This window comes from Tympanuchus pallidicinctus, unplaced genomic scaffold (assembly GCF_026119805.1).
Source record: "Tympanuchus pallidicinctus isolate F22 unplaced genomic scaffold, pur_lepc_1.0 scaffold26, whole genome shotgun sequence".
Classification (NCBI taxonomy): Eukaryota; Metazoa; Chordata; class Aves; order Galliformes; family Phasianidae; genus Tympanuchus; species Tympanuchus pallidicinctus.
In genome coordinates this window covers 2,622,515-2,638,367 of record NW_026294743.1, presented here as the reverse complement: position 1 = coordinate 2,638,367, position 15,853 = coordinate 2,622,515, and the positions used below count along the sequence as shown (strand labels likewise).

General features: G+C 43.2%; 1 protein-coding gene across 3 annotated transcripts in view; it reads right to left on the bottom strand.

The window, feature by feature from the left end:
• The window catches only part of ZNF827 (zinc finger protein 827), a 132,933-nt gene extending 118,666 nt beyond the window's left edge, over positions 1-14,267 (bottom strand). The window contains exons 1-3 of one of the 3 annotated variants that reach the window (XR_008208531.1): positions 14,209-14,267; positions 13,713-13,763; positions 2,349-2,495 (exon numbers count right to left, since the gene is read on the bottom strand). Coding sequence is in view for 2 of the 3 variants with exons in the window: in XM_052690437.1 (XP_052546397.1) it covers positions 2,349-2,421 (73 nt within the window). In the remaining variant the exon portion in view is untranslated. The remainder of the gene's footprint in view (positions 1-2,348; positions 2,496-13,712; positions 13,764-14,208) is intronic. The other 2 variants (XM_052690437.1, XM_052690438.1) reach the window with 2 other exon arrangements.
• Positions 14,268-15,853: the final 1,586 nt, after the last annotated feature.

Below are 15,853 nucleotides of genomic sequence, written 5' to 3'. Positions count from 1 at the left end.
CTTGCTCACCTGTCCCTTAAAATCAGGAACATCCGAACTCTCATATTAAAAGCCCTTCTTACATTAGGGAGAAAGTCTGCTGAAGGAAATGGCTGTGTCAATATACAGAAGTTGACAAAGTCACAAGTGCAGGAGGATTGGGTTACAGGCCAGCGCTTGTTTCCTAGTGATAAGGTTAAGAATGCTGAAGATAAAGCAGTGACTTATTCATGTGCACAGGAATACAGATTCTGCACAAGTTTAAGCTGTTTGTACATCTCACTAGCAAGAACAAGCTAACGGTTCAATCAGCCCCAGACACAGCCTCCTCTTAAAACCCACCACATCTTTCTGATGCGTTTCAACAGAAGGAAACCATCACCAGGTGAGAAGAGACACGTACAGCAGAACCGACCCTTCCAAGGCGGTCGCGTGAGCCTCCCAGTCCCTCTCCTGAGGTCTCTGGGACATCAGCTCCCCCAGCTCCGGAGCACAGCGCCCAGGATGGATCCCGCGTTCGCCTTTAAGAGCTGGGCGGCCATGCGCTACCCCTGCCCGGGCGGGCGGCGCTTCGGGCACGCTCGGCCGCGCGGGGTGGCCGCCGGGCCGCGGCGGGGCGCTGCGCATTCCTGTGGCCCCGGGGCGCCGCCGGGCAGGAGGCGGCCGAAGGGGAGCGGTCGCTGGGCGCCGCCGGTGGGGCGCGACCGCCGCCATCTCCTGAGAGCGCCCCGGCCCGGCGGCTGCCGTAAGAGAAGCGCCGCCGTGTGCCGCCGGGACGGAATTCGGACTGGGAAGCGCGAGCCGCAAGAGAGGCGGGCGGTTTATCGTCTCGTTAGTATGCATGATAGGGAGCGGCTTTAGGAAAGTGGGTTATGCCCCACTGTATGAGAACTACGGGGACGACTCTGGCCCTCACTTAACCTTTTTTTTTTTTTTTTTTTTTTTTTTTTTTTTTAAATTCTTAGCAGGTTCTTAACGTGGCTTTGATGAAGCCACGATCCATTGTAAGGAAATGCTCCGTTTCCTTTAAGTTAAAGGTGTGCCATAAAGAACTAACAAACCCCAGCAAGAAACGTGTATGCCAAATTGTTATTCCTGCTCCTGAAACAGGTTCAATCACAGAAAAGGAGAGTGGAACACAGTTTTAGATACTCCTGTAGCTGCCATGCTGAAGAAACTGTAGCAGTGTCAGCCTTGAGTAAATTAATTCAAGAAGTAGGACAGAAATAGTTTCTAAGTCGTCAGTACCATCTTAAAGACAACACAAGTAGAACTGCAGGCTGTGTGCATGCCTCGGGTTGTACCTTACCACATGCCTAAAGACGTTCTCATTCACAGCAAAGTTTCTTCTATCAACTACAACATGAGTACCAGTATTAAAAATAACAGTGAAACAGCACGTCCACATTGTGAGAACCCACTGTGAGCCAAAGTCACTGCCTCTGGACATACGAACTTTACTCAATCTCACACAAAGCAGAGAGAAAATACTGCTATGACACATATCCTCCACAACAGCATCAGAAAAAGAATTAGACACAAATGGAGGCACAGATAATCCTGTATGATAAATTACAGTGATTTCAGAAATCACTGCTCATCAGCTGAACTTTCCTAACTGCTCCTGGCACTCTGAGACTATTAAAACAGCAAGTGCAATGCGTTCGATTAAAATACCTTTGTTTCAAATGTGCCAGAGATGAGAATAGCACACAGTCAGCCACCTCATTAGGCTGCTGTAACTCAACAGCCTACAATACTCAGTACAATCCTAAACCAGTGGGCTTTTGAAGTTCTCAATTGCAAGACACACTGAAAATAAAGGAGTCGCTCTAAAGATGCCAGCTCACCATGGATTCAAGAGCCAAGTCTTCCATTGCATCTACGAATCTTTTTAGTTCTACTACTTTTATGCTCCTTCTGATGACCATTTACTGAGCATCCAGAAGACTGCTACGTTTACCACTTAAAATGGGGAGTGATTTCCTCAGATCTTCATCTTCTTCATTTGATTCTGTTAACAGTATGTCATAGCATACATACGTGCATAGCTTGCTTACATAATCACATTTAAGTAGGAGACAAAACCTCATTCAAAATGCAAAGACACAGGAAAAAAAGGGGTATAAAATGTTTTTAACATGTTTCTAATATTCTCATCTCTAGAGTGCAATCCAGAGTTGTGTTAGGCTATTGAGGCCCTAAATAGCTCATGACTAAGTGCCTGAGAACCAGATCTGCGGCCAATCCACAGACCTCCTAGCCTAGGGCTAGTAGGAAATGGTTTTCAAACTTATGAATGGTTTATGCATTTTCCTCAAGAAGTTTCCCAGTCTTACACAGACAATTATCAGGTAACATTGGCATACCTTGTAAGTTAAGTGGAAGTTGTAGGTTGGAATCATTTCTTTCAAGAAGGAAATTTAACTTGCTCATCTGCATGCTGGAGTTCACTACCAGTGGTCTACAGCGTGAAAGATGATGTCATTAGCTCTTCTTATGCCTCCTTCTTCTCCCTTCATAGAGGAAAACAGTAGTTACTAACAAGTTCTCTGAGCAGTCCAATTCTCTTAGTGCATTGCCACAGAAGGTTGGAGAACTTTTAGAGCTGGGAGTGAGGCAAATGACTCAGCTCAAGTGCATCTATACCAACGTACGCAGCGTGAGCAACAAGCAGGAGGAACTGGAAGCGACTGTGCACCAAGCTATGATCTGCCTGCTGTTACTGAAACATGGTGGTACTGCTCCCATGACTGGAGTGTTGATATTGATGGCTATAAGCTCTTCTGAAGGGATAGACAAGGAAGGAAGGGTGGTTGCGTAGCCCTTTATATTAAAGACCGTTTCGATGTCAAAGAGCTTGTGATTGCAAATGATAAAGTGGAGTGTCTATGGGTGAGGATCAGGGGGAAGGCCTGTAGGGGAGACATCATAGTTGGGGTCTGTTATAGACCACCAAATCAGGATGAGGAGAGGGACGAGGTGTTCTACGAGCAGCTTGCGGAAGTCATGCGATCGCCAGCACTCGTTCTTGTGGGGGATTTCTACTTCCCTGATATGTGTTGGAAATATAACATGGCTCAAAGGAAGCAGCTCAGGAGGTTTCTGGATTGCGTGGAAGATGGCTTCCTTACACAGCTGGTATGAGAGCCTACCAGAGGTGGTGCCCTGCTTGACCTGGTCTTTGCTAATGGAGAAGGACTGGTGGGTGATGTGAAGGTTGGAGACTGGCTAGGGCAGAGCGACCATGAAATTGTAGAGTTTTCTGTTATTAGAGACATCAGAAGGGTGACTCCCAAAACTGTTATCTTGAACTTCCAGAGGGTGGACTTCGACCTGTTCAGGACGCTTGTAGCACGGGTCCCTTGGGAGTCGCTCCTTAAGGGTAAAGGGGTTCAGAAAGCCTGGAAGTCTTAAAGGTGCAAACACAGATTGTCCCTGAATACCATAAGGTGAGCCATAGCGGGAGAAGACTGGTGTGGATGAGCTGGGAATTACTGTCAAGACGCAGGAAGAAAAAGAGAATCTATGTCCTCTGGGAGAGGGGACAGGCTACTAGGGGAGATTACAAGGAAGTTGCTAAGGTAAGCAGGGGAGAAGTCCAGACAGCGAAAGCCCATCTTGAACTTAAGATTGGCCACAGCAGTAAAGAAGAATAAGAAATCCTTTTACAAACATATCAATGGCAACAGAAGAACCAAGGATAATCTCTATCGTTTAATTGATTGCAGCGTGGAATGTGACCACGGCAGACAAGGAGAAGGCTGAGGTCCTCAACGCCTTCTTTACATCTGCCTTTAATAGTTAGACCAGTTATCTTCAGGGCACTTTGTGCCCTGATCTAGATATCTGGGCTGACATGCAGAATGTCCCCCCGGAGATTGAGATGGAGGCTGTTAGGGAGCTCCTCCTCCATCTGGACAGTCACAAGTCCACGGGACCAGATGGGCTTCATCCGAGGGTGCTGAGGGAGCTGGCAGGGGTGATTGCTAAGCCTCTCTCAGCTATTTATCAGCACTCCTGGTTGACTGGAGAGGTTCCAGAGGATCGGAGGCTTGCTGATGTGACTCCCATCTACAAGAAGGGCCGTAAGGAGGATCCAGGGAACTACAGGCCTGTCAGCCTGACATCAGTGCCAGGAAAGGTCATGGAACAAATCCTCCTGGGAGAGATCACACGGCTCATGTGTGACGTCCACGGGATCAGGCCCAGCCAGCATAGGCTCATGAAAGGCAGATGTTTGACCAACCTCATCTCTTTCTACAACTGGACGACCAGACTGGTAGATGAGGGAAAGGTTGTTGATGTAGTCTACCTAGACTTCAGCAAAGCCTTTGACATGGTCTCTCACAGTATCCTTCTGTGGAAACTGGCTGCCCATGGCTTAGACAGTTTCACCCTCCCTTGGATAAGGAACTGGCTGGAGGGCCGTGCTCAGCAGGTGGTGGTCAATGGAGTTAAGTCTAGCTGGCAACCCGTTTCAAGTGGTGCCCCCCAGGGGTCGGTGCTGGAGCCCACCCTGTTTAATATCTTCATTGATGACTTAGATGAAGGGATTGAGGGTACTCTGAGTAAGTTTGCAGATGACACCAAGTTGGGAGGTGGTGTCAATCTGCCTGAGGGTAGGAAGGCCCTGCAGAGGGATCTAGATAAGCTGGACCACTGGGCCGAGGTGAGTGGGATGAGGTTTAACAAGGCCAAGTGTGGGGTCCTGCACTTTAGCCACAACAACCCCACGCAGCGTTATAGGCTTGGGGATGAGTGGTTGGATGAGTGTGAAGAGGAAAGGGACCTGGAGGTGTTGGTTGATGCTCGGCTGAACATGAGCAAGCAGTGTGCCCACGTGGCCAAGAGGGCAAATGGTATCCTGGCCTGCATTAGAAATAATGTGGCCAGCAGGAGCAGGGAGGTAATCGTCCCCCTGTACTCAGCACTGGTGAGGCCGCACCTCGAGTACTGTGTTCAGTTTTGGGCCCCTCACTACAAGAAAGACATTGAGGCCCTGGAACGTGTCCAGAGAAGGGCAACGAAACTGGTGAGGGGTCTGGAGCACAAGTCTTATGCAGAGCAGCTGAGGGAGCTGGGATTGTTCAGTCTGGAGAAGAGGAGGCTCAGTGGAGACCTCATTGCACTCTACAACTTCCTGAAGGGAGGCTGTGGTGTAAAAGGGTCAGGCCTCTTCTCCCAGGCAATTAGTAAGACCCGAGGAAACAGGCAGAAGTTATACCAGAGGAGGTTCAGGTTGGACATTAGGAGAAACTTTTTCTCTCAGAGGGTGGTCAGGCACTGGAATGGCTGCCCAGGGAGGTGGTGGAGTCACCGTCCCTGGCAGTGTTCAAGAGGCATCTGGATGAGGAGCTACGAGATACGGTTTAGTAGCTTGTGGTACTGAAAGGAATGGGAGGGTGCTGGACTAGATGATCTTCAAGGTCGTTTCCAACCTCACTATTCTATGATTCTATTAATGTTTACCACTGCTTCCATCCAGGAAGTGTTCTTGATGCGATAAGGATAACTACATTTTCGGTCAAGAAGTACTGTGGTTAATTTTCAGCCTAAACCTGAACAGCTTATACCACTGAAAGCTAAAATTTGGTGATGAAAAAGCTAAACAGCAATCAAGAGGTGGGGTTAGTTTGGTTGGTTTTTCTTCTCCTTATTGCAGTTTTAGACTTAGACAACATTAAGGTTTCTGATTTGGAAGAACTGTTCAAGACTAATCCTAAGAACATAATGTAGGCAGATAGAAGAGGAGGGCAACTGGGCAACTCACTGTAGACTTAATCCCCCTCTTTTACCTTTAATAGTTAATTTTAATTTCCTTAGAAAAGAAATAACCTTCTGTCAAAGTCCAAAGGAAAAATCCTGTAAAAATTTAAAACAAATGCCAGGGAGTTAAAATAACAAGATTCTGTTCTTTGTCTTCAGCTACTTTTTCTGTCAGGCTCTCTCAGAGCCCATCTTCACTTCAGGGAAGCTCTCCAAGCTAGTCACCAGCCTCTCAGCATCAGAGAGTTTCCTTCTGAAGAAAACCAGAAGTAGGACCTACTACCCAGTGCATATAGAACATATAGTTAAGTAGCCAACTGCCCTAAACAAAATCAGCACTGCTGCAGAAATCTGACTTCCGCTAGATCAGCATCCCCTACACACACCCTACACACCATCCCTAAACAGTGACTGCTCTCTCCCAAACTGAGAACAGTTTTGCCTCAGTCTTCCTAGGCATCACCTCAAGTTTTAACAGCTGTTTACAATTGTCTTGGTGGAGCCACAAGTCCTGTGAACTTGTTTTCAAGGTTCATACACTTCCACTATCACTGCTCTCCACAGTTCAGCAAGATATGCACCTGATGCTATGATCCAAAACAAACAAACAAACCCCTCACGAAGCACCTATTACCAGTTATACCTATCACATCAATATGAATTGGAAATGTCTATATTAGTACTGAGGAAGCACCAACATTTTAATGAAAAATTCTTTTCTATTCTAAGTCCCTCTTATCCTTTTTAACTATCAGTTTTTGCTGCTGTACCTGAGAGTTAGTCCACAAATATTTTAGGCAGTTATTTAATGCACTTCAGTCAACAAGCAGTGCTTGAGGAAGTGAAAAGGAAAGTAACCCAGAACACACCATTCACTTACTCAAATGATCTTTCCATCCTCATCAACTCAACTATGCTTTTAAATCACCCATTTTGAAAACAAGTAGCACCGGGATTTGAGCTCTCCTTCCACACCTGAGAAGTCGGGAGAAGGAATGTATCAGTTTCTATGATTGGCAACTAAAGCAACAAGAAAAAAATCCAGAAGCACACAGTTCAGCACTAAGCAGCAGCATAACTGTCACACATGGGCCATAACCAATAATTACAGTGGAATCCAAGTCCCAGTTCAACATTAAAATCCTCACTGATCTGCACAAAGCCAGGGTTTTGCTCACAGAGACTGATGATTCTAGCTCTCATACACCAAAGGAAGTTGTTCCAAGGCTTGAGCCACTTTACTGCTTGTGATTGCTCTTCCTATCTCTTCACCAGAAGTTAATTTCACTGTAACGGTCACAGGAATTAATACAATGTCTTCACTTTAGCCATTACACTTGGCAGTCCAGGTGCTCGGACACAGCTATAGTCAGCTAGTTGCACCTGCTTTCCATTAAATGTTTGCTGACCCATTTCCAATGCACTGCCACCCCTTACCATTCCAGTTCAAATCTACCACCTTACAGTTTTAGGGGCTTTTTTTCTGTTAAACAAACAAACAAAAACGCCATGAGTTGATATGCAAAGCTCTTGCTGGTCCTTGTGGTACGTAGCATCTACCTGAGGAACACAGGTAAGTTATCAGAGGTTGCGTGCTGCCTCTTCTTCTCTTTCAAACCAATTCCACTTAATCAGTCCACTTGGTTATCGACAGTTTCAGACATGCAGGTAGCATAAGGTTCTCATTTCATAAAGCTTTAAAACAATTAAAGATGCTGCCTTGGAAAGTATTAATAGGAGTAGACTGCAACTGCAAATTCTGCTAGCCTTCAGCATGAGAGGGACAAAGTCATTAATTAACATAATGCAGATTTCTAGGCAATCTGCTGTTAAAAGAGAGTGAAACACTACCAGTTGGCAAACATCCCCCTGTTGTTAGTTGCCTGTAAGTTAGGAAGAATTCCACTGGAGAAGCTTAGTTCTCTTCACGGGCTGTGGATGGTACCAAGTTTGAGTCCATTCTAAAACACCACATTTGCAGGCGGCTACATCTAGCTTAGGGGAAAACACCAACTGGTTTTTTTTGTTCATTTTTTTTTTTTTAAATAAAAACCATCATTATCATTTCATCGTTAACTAAAAGGAATGCTGTGTCCTAAGCTACCGTATGTACTCTGACACAGCCTACTAACACGGCAAGGTTCAACATTCACTGACAGTACAGTTTGAACAAACTAAAGCAATTACCACCCACCTTGCCTATCATTCTTCCTTTTCTGCAGCACACTAGCAAAAGCATTTGTGTAGCACATAAATGAACAAGATTGAATAAGAAACGCAGCTAAAATTAACTCAGAAAACCAAAACCCAAGGTCACCAATCAGATGCATTTCCAGAGACCCCACAAACCGTACCACTAAAGCAGAAAACAAGGGCACAGAGCTGCCTATGACTAAACAGCCATTAAAACCAAGCTGATGAGACCACACACTTGGCCTGCAGTCCCCTGATTGCTGTAGATTATTAAGCATTTCACTTAGTTCTCTGCGCAGATACCCGTCTCTTAAGGAACACTAACACATCCCCTCACCTTACTAGACTGTTGAGACTCAAAATATCATACAAGTTGATAATGTATGCTATTGCATAGGCTCTGTCAGGCACATACGGTACTTACTAAGAGAATCAGAAGCTCACCCGCTAGTCAGACTTCCCATACCAAATCTATCTCCAACAGCTCTACGCACAAGGCAAGTTACACAGAGATCTTTGTTCACCTGCAGAGTAACAGAATTATCAGTTCCTGTGCTTGTTAATAACAATTTGGAAGGCTTCTGGGGTAAATCAGACTTCTATCAGGAACAGACCATATCCACAGAAACTTCAGCAGGCCAACACCACAGAAACTTCAGCTGACAGATCCAATAGATTTTCAGGACTCAAGAATCCTAGTAAATGTTCAGGGAAATAACCTGCTTTTTTTTAGATAGAAAGAGGCTGCAAACATCCCAGGTACAGTGACTCAAGCAATTACCATTTCAGGTAAAACATCCATCCCATTGAGGATTAGGGTTTCTCAGGATGGAAAGAGACAACACCTTTCTTTCAAAACATACATTTAGGTAACTCACAAGTTTGTTATTCAAAATAAACCTGTCACCATTTCTTGCTGAAGTACCCCCTTATCACCGCAGTGAAGCTTCCTGCATTGCTTTACTAGCAGGCTGCTCCACTTATGATCAGGTGGCATATTCCCAGTCATGAACTTCCTGAATATCGGTGGGATTGCTGCTTAAATAACAACTGTTTGACAGGAAGATAACAGCCACAGATTGACCATAGCAGCCTCCCAGACCCTGGCACTTTAAGAGCCAAAACTTAGTTTGGCTGTCATAAGCCTTCCAGCTGAAAAGCCCTCACCACTTGCTGCTCCTGAAATGGAGCAGTGCACATTTTGTGGCTGTGACATTCCTGCAGTCACAGATGTCATTCTGTACTACCACCTGTTACACCACCTCCTGCTTTAGCAGTTCCACAGCATCTACACGAGCTACTTCACTCAGTCTCCCTCTCCAATGAGCAAGTTTCCTTCTTCCGCTGCACTGTCTCCCACAAAGAAAGCTTTCTGCCCTAGTAGAGGCAAGAGAAGCATCTGGGCTTCCCAACTGGAAGGTGACAGATCAGCTGGATACCCATGGAGGAGCATGAACATGATGAGTAGGATGTTCTGCGTTCACAATACTGCATCACGATTTAAAGTTTCTGTGGTCTCTTCCAACCACTTGACTAAATACATCACTGACAGCTGTTTTCACAACCCATTCTACAGATTAAAATGATACCTGTTGCTAGTAAAGAAGCTTAATATAATAGAAGACAATGTGAGAGGGAAGCAAAATCCAACATTTACATATTACAAATACTTTGCTCTTCCTTTCCTCCATCACTGCATCAATGCATAAGTTGCTAATAGAGTTATACTGGATTATTTGGCAAAAGAATTTTGATGTACCTGGAGACTTCCTGCGCTACAAACTCTGGTAAAAAAAAAAAAAAAAGGAAGCCTTAGTGTCCTGCTAAGCAACGCTCTTCACAGATGGCTGCCAAGTATTTAAAAGAAAATAAACCCAACCAAATCAATACTGCATACCTCAATTAAACCACCACAAGACAAAACGTGGTTCTGATTCTGCTTGGACCCAATTAGTGAACAAGTGAAGGCAGAGGAGAAAAAGCTGAGTTTACATAATCAATATAGACTTACAGCCTTTCTTACAGTGAAGATCAAAAAAAAAAAAAAAGCCTTCCTCTGGATAGCATTTTGGAAACATTTAATTAGCATACTACATAAAACAGGGTAAAGCAGACTGACTTCACGTGTTTTACAGTGATTAAAATAAAGGAAAAAAAAGTAACAGCAAAGAAAATGAAGGTTAAGATTAAAAAGGCCTACGGTTAATGACAGGCTGAAGTTCAACTGTCATGCAACTGAGAATGTTTGAGAATGGACAACAATTAAAGTCAAGCAAAGGATGAAGCCCAGATTATTATAATGAGATATGATATGTTCTTCAGACTAGCTAGAGGTTAATGTTACTTAGTTTCATATGGTTACGGGTAAGTAAGTACGGCACTACTATATAGTAAAAATAATGTAGCTGGATACAGCGTGCTTCACAGTGACCCAAGGTTAATGGTAGTTGCTTTTAGTATATTTAAAAGGTTTAAAAGAGATATAACAACCTCAGCATCACACATCTAGTACAATGGCACTAGAAAATGGCACTGAAGAGGCTAGCATAATACTGGTGTTCTTGGTTCCACAAGAGCAGCTTCCAGTGTAATGTATGTTGCTGTTATCTCTAATTATACTGAATATGTCCATGAATTCTTTCCTTCCTGAACAGCACCAACTTTTCAGTAATAGATCATTGGTATGCATCACTCTGATAAGGTATGACACCAATACATCATTAAAGCAACAGATGTATTAGTGTAATAGATCACAGGGACAAAGCGCTCTGATGATGATGGATTTCTGAGAAGATGGCACCAGCCAGAAGAGACGAGGCCCAAGAGAAGACTTTTGCTCAGTTTAGTAGAATAAAACGTATGCTTTCCTGGCACAAAAATATGATGTTCTCTATAAAAGATGCCACTTTTCCCACACCAACCAGCACACGGAGTTGTACTTAACCACACTCAGCTCAGAAGGTACAGACCAGCCAGTTCCGTTCTGAGCTCTGTGTATCAAGCAACTTGAGACTTTCACAGTCAGTGAATTACATCCCAGCTCGTGCAAAGCCAGATTGCTTTTGGGGAGTGAATCAAATAAAAGAATACATACTCTGGAAAAAAGGCTCAGGAAGCTAAATTGTAGTACTCCAGTCCAAAAAACTGTGGTTTCTGAAAGCCCTAGGCTACTTCACTTAAGTATCTGGACAGGCAGTTCAGGCATACATTTCTTAGCACATACTACTTCAAAGAATTTTCACATATTTAAATTACGAAAGTAGCAAGCTGATCTATGAATCAAAGGTGAAGGTTGGGAGCCATTAGTCCTCTAAAGCAGTCATTCCTTCTATTTTACCCATTTTCAGTCCATTAAGTTTCTCACACAAGTTGCAACTGAAATTATAAACTAATTACTCTGAATTTTTATTTAGTAGTAGTTCAAACATCAAGGTCCAGATTACAATGCCTTCAGTCATTCAGAGTTGTGCTTTATCCCCTAGTCTTCATAAAGCAACAGAGCATTCAGATTCAGTAATGATTACAGTCTGGTCCTAAATCAAACTGAAGTGAGCTGTGATAATGAGGACTTAGGAAATAATGCTAAACAACTAGAATATTAAAGGGTAAAACCTGAACAGTTGTGGAGAAGAAAAAAAGAAAAAGCAAAAACAGTTAAAAGAAAGGAAACCAAAGAGACATGATTCCCTTGTACTGCTCCAGCATCCACTTGGTTTCAAGATTTCAGAGGTTACCTTCTCAACTAGTTCATGGAAGGGTGTTCGAACAACGTCTTCACCATAAAGAAATCTAATTCTTCTCTAAACTTTCTTATGCTAGTGAGATTATCTAGACCATCGCATTTCAGATTTTATGAACCTTGACTGCACCTCCCCTCAGATTCTTCAGTCTTCTCCAAAATAATTCCAGCTTTTTTTAGTAAGTCTTCCTTCACAACACTGCTGCTCCATCCTCAAAAGCATTTGGATTCACCTTCTCTGTATGTTCTCTAATCCCACTGCCTCCTTAGAGACACGAGGAACCCAGAGCTGCACACAAATGAACACATGAGCGCATCACAGCCTGCATAGTGGCCAAAAAGTCACCTGTCTTTTGTACTCACTATCTTTCTTAGCTGTTTTTTGTTTGTTGGTTTGGATTCTTTACTCTGCCACAGTGACTGCAATGTCTCTAACACCTCTTCCCCAAGGTCAGGAGCACCTCAACTCACCTCTGAGTTCAGAAACGCATACGGAAGAGCTTCACTGTTTTTCACTAAATCATGTTTATCTACACTAAAACCTGCAACCTGGTGCTCAGTGATGTCCTTATAGTTTTTATAATAGATGGTGCTCTACCATTATATGCCAGGAATAACAATAGAGCTCACAGGTCTGTAATTCTCAAGGTGCTGTACAGAGTCCTTTTGTTAAATGGAAGGTGGCCAGTTTGTAGAGGGCTACCTGCTTGCCTTCCAGCACAGCTGCAGTTCATTATGTGCTTTTATTCAAAAACTCACTCAAATTCACTACAATTACAAGCCTTTGCGAAAAAAAAAAAACAACCTGCATGGAAGAACTGTTGGAACAAGCACCAAAACATCAGAAAAATGCCAACGTCACTGCATACTTGAACTTAGAAAACTCAAACTATTGACTCAGAGAGCAAGTCCAAATCTAAGGCAGCTCAAAAGGAGACATTCTTCATAATGGCCAACCTCAGTTAGCCAGACAACAAGAGCCAAAATGGGGGCTTCATCAGATCACTGGCATGTAGGAATCCACACAGCAAAGGAGAAAAATCTGTTCAAGTCAAACAGAGCTAAAACAAAGAAAGATGAGGTAGGGATGGCAAGAGTTGCCTCTGGTTGAGAAAAGCAAATGAACAAACAAGTATGAGGAAAACCAAATCAGAGTAAGACCATCCTCTTTCCAACATTTAACCTTCTACCTACCATTGTCTGACCTTCACTTGATCCTACCAGCCCCTCTCCAAAGGCCTCATTTTGAAACCTCTAATTTGTGTTGTTGCTAGCTGAATTCTCTCCACCTGGAGCTTTCTGAGCCTGCAGGAGGAGGAGGAGAGGAGCAGGTGGCCTGCAAAGAGGCCTGATCAGGAGGGAGGCACAGCTGAGACTGCTTGCAGCAGGTGGCATGGAGCCTGGCCCTCAGAGACAGCCCAGAAGTCTTTCAGGCTGATAGGACTGTGGTACAAACAGCCATTAGCTGAATTAATTCAATAGCTGGGCTCCCCAATTTTGAACCAACCTAACACTTGACTTCTGATACTTGCTGGGGGAAAACCGGGCACCACAGGCATAGGGCTGGCCAGCACCTTATGGCTACTATGGCCATTAAGTAGCTACCTACTGGAAAAGCCTTAGGTTTTAGATTAGTCAGTGTCTACTTAGCAAAAAAGAAACACCATTTCATTTTTTGGCTTTAGCCTAAAAGTAATTTAATTCTATTCCCCTCCCCCCCAATTCTAAAGACATGTCAAATAGCAACATCAGTATTTTATGCTTGGTTTTTTCCTACATGATTTTATTTTTTCTTCTTTCTTCCTCCCTGTTGTCCTCCCTTCCCTTTAGCCTACTGTGGTTAATACTCCATTTTGACATTAATTTCACCTCCTACAATTGGACAATATCACATAGACAGTTTTCAGTGAAAACCACCCAAAAAGCAAGGAGTAGAAAAAATTAACATCCTCCCTGTAAGTTTTCTTTACATTGATAATTTCCTGTTGTATTTCAATAACTAAAGATAAAAGAGGCACTTGATCTTACTTACATTTATTAACAGCTTTTGCACCTCTCTCCAGTGGAGAAAAAGGCTAAAAACCTGCAGCAGACAAGATATAAAGCAGTATGTTTTTAAAAAAAGTCTCTCAAGCTTTCCTCAGAGAGAAACCTCAAAACAAACTAACAAGGTTTTAAAACAGAAATTAACCCAACATTCTTTCAACTTTGAATTCATACTAAAAAAACTAAAAGATTCCCTCACACACACCTCATCAGCTCTAAGGAGAGACAAAAAGAAAGGCAAAAAAGAAATCCGAACAAGTGAAAAAGATACAGGTAGACAACAACCAGCAATTTGAAATAATAAAACGATACCAAAAAAATTGACTTCTTAAGATGTTCACTTTGAGTTCATGGGAGAGATGAAAATAGAAAGCAGAGAAAAACGTTTTGGTGGTTGTAGAGAAAGGCAACAGCAAATAATCAGTTTCAAATTACCCAAAAAAAGGAATGGCCACAGAGTAGTTAAAGAAAGACTTGCTTACCCACTCCAAAGATAATGGCTCCCCAAATACTTCAAAAGAAAGGAGCTCCAGCTAGAGACCCTTCTCTTATGGCAGCCAGTCCTTAAATAAAGCTTGGGGAGGGGTAGAAAGTGGTTTCACATCAATTGCTTTCACCTGTGCTCCCAAGGCTAGCTGTGTCCCTTCACCAGGTGTGCAATCATTGGTTCAAGCCATGATTTAGCAATTCTCATGCAGAGGTAGAAGAGAACAACTGCCTGCAATCTTCTGTTATCTCACAGAACAGCTTCTACAGAGATGGAACTACCTAAGCAGGACAGGAGATTTATTTTATTTGAGTCTGATTCTTACATCCCAGATCAAAGCTGAAGACTGCTGTGTATAATTGCTTTTAAAAGCAAAATCAGGCCTATAAAATATGTTGCAAATGGGAAACTCAGCTCTACCTATCCTGGTAGGATTTCTGTTCTTTCAGATACCAGTTGAAAGCTCAGATGAGGAATGCCACCTCGGAGAATTTCCATCTCTTTTTGTGGTTTGTAAGGAGCACAGGTTGATTGTTATCCTTTCTGTTTCCCAAGAGACACTAAGGATATGTAAACAAGTTCAGGCATCCGTAAACACAAGTGTTTGGAAACCTGTGGTAAAGGCGGCCATTTTGCCAGACTTACCCTTTGCATCCTGTAGTTCTCAGCACTGTCCTTTCGATAACATTCCCTGAAGTATTCATAGAATGATTTTAAAGGATCAAGGAGTGACACAAATGCTAATTGACTTGTGCTGCTGCAATAATCCATGACTGTATACATACCGACAGCACTGTCTGCAGCCAGATGTACACATGCATCTGCAAGCGGAGGCAGGGATTTGAATTCATAACTTGGTCTTCACCTGGATTTAAAGAAGCATACTGCTATTCATGGGCATCTTTAACCCGTTGAGGTAAATAGAAGCAGTGCATTTTCACTTTGGTGGCCAGAACGATAATATGCTCCCAGACAATCCCACTACTGGAAAAACAGGCACGGTTCCTATACGGCTTTCTGGGTATCTGTACAGATACTGGTGCTGTTCTACTGAACGGCTGACCCTGGTGTCAGACTTAACTCTCTCAGTGCCCCAGCTCATGGTGCTCTCCACGTACACATCACTATTTTTTTCCATGGCTTGTCTGACGTGTCTAATAAGTGGAAATACAGTTTACAAGCATATTAAAACTATTTAGATTTGAGCGTGAGGTGAACTACTCCAAGCACCATTAACAACACTCAATAAAGCGAACATGCTCACAAATGTTCTAATGTATCAAATCCTTTTTGATACATTAATTTCTAAGCTTTCTAGCTAGTCTAGCACTCCAATCTAATGTGACCCTGTAGGATTTAAACATGAACTTAGAAGGCTGTTGAGTGCTTACACTTATTAATTTTGTAACAAGGGATACAAAGGATGTATTTGCAAAAACTTTCTGAAGGACTGTATTAACCATATTCCCTTTTGAGGCAAGATAGCCTTACCTGCCACACCATCTGAAATAAAAAAACCTGTAGTTACCTGAAGCAATCCTGGTTACCTTCAGTAATTTTTCCACAAGCCAGGAGAGCTATTTCTAGCAGGGAAAAAATATAAAAGGAATGTTTCAAGCACCCTGTAAATGACTACGCGA